Here is a 2231-nt window from a genome sequence, read left to right on the forward strand (position 1 = left end):
ATATATGTATATGTGTGTGTGTGTGTGTGTGTGTGTAGACATGTCTATTTATGTGTGTGTCAGTGTGTCTCTATACTAAATTATACTTCTCAACCGTTAACAAAATTTCCTGTAAAACTTCCTAAATGATTTTTACTGATATTTCTTTTTTTTTTTTTTTGTCAAACAATTTCCTTTTAAACTTTTCTAAAGTCAGCAGCAATTCCCATTATAATAGCAACAACAAACACAGTGAAATGTGCATCATCGTTATTACCACCGCCACCACCACCACCATGATCATTGTCCCCACAGTAATTGCTATAATTATCACCATCATCATCACTGTCAATATCATCATTGGCATCATCATCACCTCTGCTGCCACCACCATCATTATCACCATCAAGAGAATGGGGGAGCCTCTACATGTCGTTCAACTTGCTAGAAATAGCAGCCAAATCTCCCTCAAATCATTTTAGGGGATGGAATTAGTTGATTATGTTGACCGGGGCACTTGATTATGTTGACCTCCCCTTCCCCAGTACTTGATGGGTACGTTATTTTATCGAACCTTACCCCCGCCTCTGCCTCCTAACCAAAAGTTGACCTCAAAGGAATTTGAGCTTGGCGTCACACATGAAGCACCTGTGCCAGCACCCTGTAAAAGGTACCTCTGCCGGCACACGTATGAAGCACCCCGTACACTCTGTGAAGGGGTTGGATTTAGGAAGGGCATCCAGCAGTAGAAACCTTGCCAAGTGCAGCCGTTTGGTTTGTCAGCTCCTGTCAAACCACCCAACTCATGCCAGCATGGAAAACAGACATTAACCCATTGGCATATATATGTATATATGTGTGTGTGTGTGTGTATTCATCTACAGTTCATCTACAACAATTTATCTGTGTGATTGTATGTGAGTGTGTGTGTGGTTGTATGTATGTGTGTGTGTTTGGTTGTATGTGTGTGTGGTTGCATGTGCAGTTGTGTGTGGTTGTGTGTGTGGCTGTGTGTGGTTGTGTGTGTATGTGTGTGTGTGTGTGTGTGAGCATGGACAATGGACATTAAAACATGATGATGATGTATGTGTGTGCTTGTAACATTTGTTGTAAACAAGTATCACCGTCATACAGGAGGTCTCCTTCATTTCTAATCTTCTATGAAAACCTGTCCATTCAACCATAGAGAAATATTCCCTTATTTGGAAATGGGGTGAGGGTTGGTGAGAGGAAGGGCATCTGACTGTAGAAAAATCTGTTCAATAAATTCCATCCAAGCATGGAAAAATGGATGTTAACAATAATGATGATGATGATATATGCCTACAAACACACAAACAGACATTAGTTTTATATGGTCTTCTTTCTTAGGACTATTCTGTGTAGTTTGAGTGATATTGCCTGATGTTTCTAGCAACTGAAGTCTCTTTGACTTTCCCCCCTACATACACTATACATGCCCACTGAGATGGTCATTGGTTGTATCAATGCAGCAATCTTCACCCTGCCCTGTCGACCATGTAAATTCACCACAACAGACAATACCCATGGCTTTATCTGATTCCATTTCCGTTTTATATTTTCCAGGTTGGAGTTTATTTCTACGACAATGGCCATGGAGTATTAGAAGACAATGATATATTTAACCATCTTTACTCAGGAGTTCAAATAAGGTAAGTGAAGAACCTTCCTGAACATTTTCACATACCTTTCCCGATTCACTGCAATCCCACATCGTTGTCCCCCTGTCCCTGTACACACAACGATTTTTCTTTTTCCTGTCATATTTCCACTCCTTCTTTCACAACCACCTCCCTACCCATTTTCCCTCTCAATCCACCACTTATTTCCTTCTTATACTCCTTTCTTATCCATTCTACTTCTCCAATCATTTTACCGCTTAATATCTTCTCTTAAATAATTATACTTTCTATTTTCAGAACTGGAAGCAACCCTCTTATCCGTCTAAACAAGATCTGGGGAGGTCAAAATGGTGGCATTCTTGTCTATAACAGCGGACTAGGAATGATTGCTCATAATGAAATATTTGACAATGCCATGGCTGGGGTATGGATTAAGACAGATAGTAACCCTGTTCTACGCAATAATAAAATACACGATGGCAGAGACGGTGGTATTTGTATTTTTAATGGTGGTAAAGGTACGTAACTTTCACACTTGTTACACAAGAGGAAAAAAGTAATTTTGCATTATTATTATTATTATTATTATTATTATTATTATTATTATTA

The 2231-nt window shown here is 39.2% G+C and overlaps 1 protein-coding gene across 1 annotated transcript in view; it reads left to right on the forward strand.

Moving 5' to 3' along the window:
- The window catches only part of LOC106870484 (F-box only protein 11), a 171857-nt gene that overhangs the window by 164759 nt on the left and 4867 nt on the right, over positions 1–2231 (forward strand). Inside the window, exons 14-15 of the mRNA XM_052971526.1 lie at positions 1567–1652; positions 1920–2140. Coding sequence (XP_052827486.1) covers positions 1567–1652; positions 1920–2140 — 307 coding nt within the window. The remainder of the gene's footprint in view (positions 1–1566; positions 1653–1919; positions 2141–2231) is intronic.

This window comes from Octopus bimaculoides, chromosome 11 (assembly GCF_001194135.2).
Source record: "Octopus bimaculoides isolate UCB-OBI-ISO-001 chromosome 11, ASM119413v2, whole genome shotgun sequence".
Lineage (NCBI taxonomy): Eukaryota > Metazoa > Mollusca > Cephalopoda > Octopoda > Octopodidae > Octopus > Octopus bimaculoides.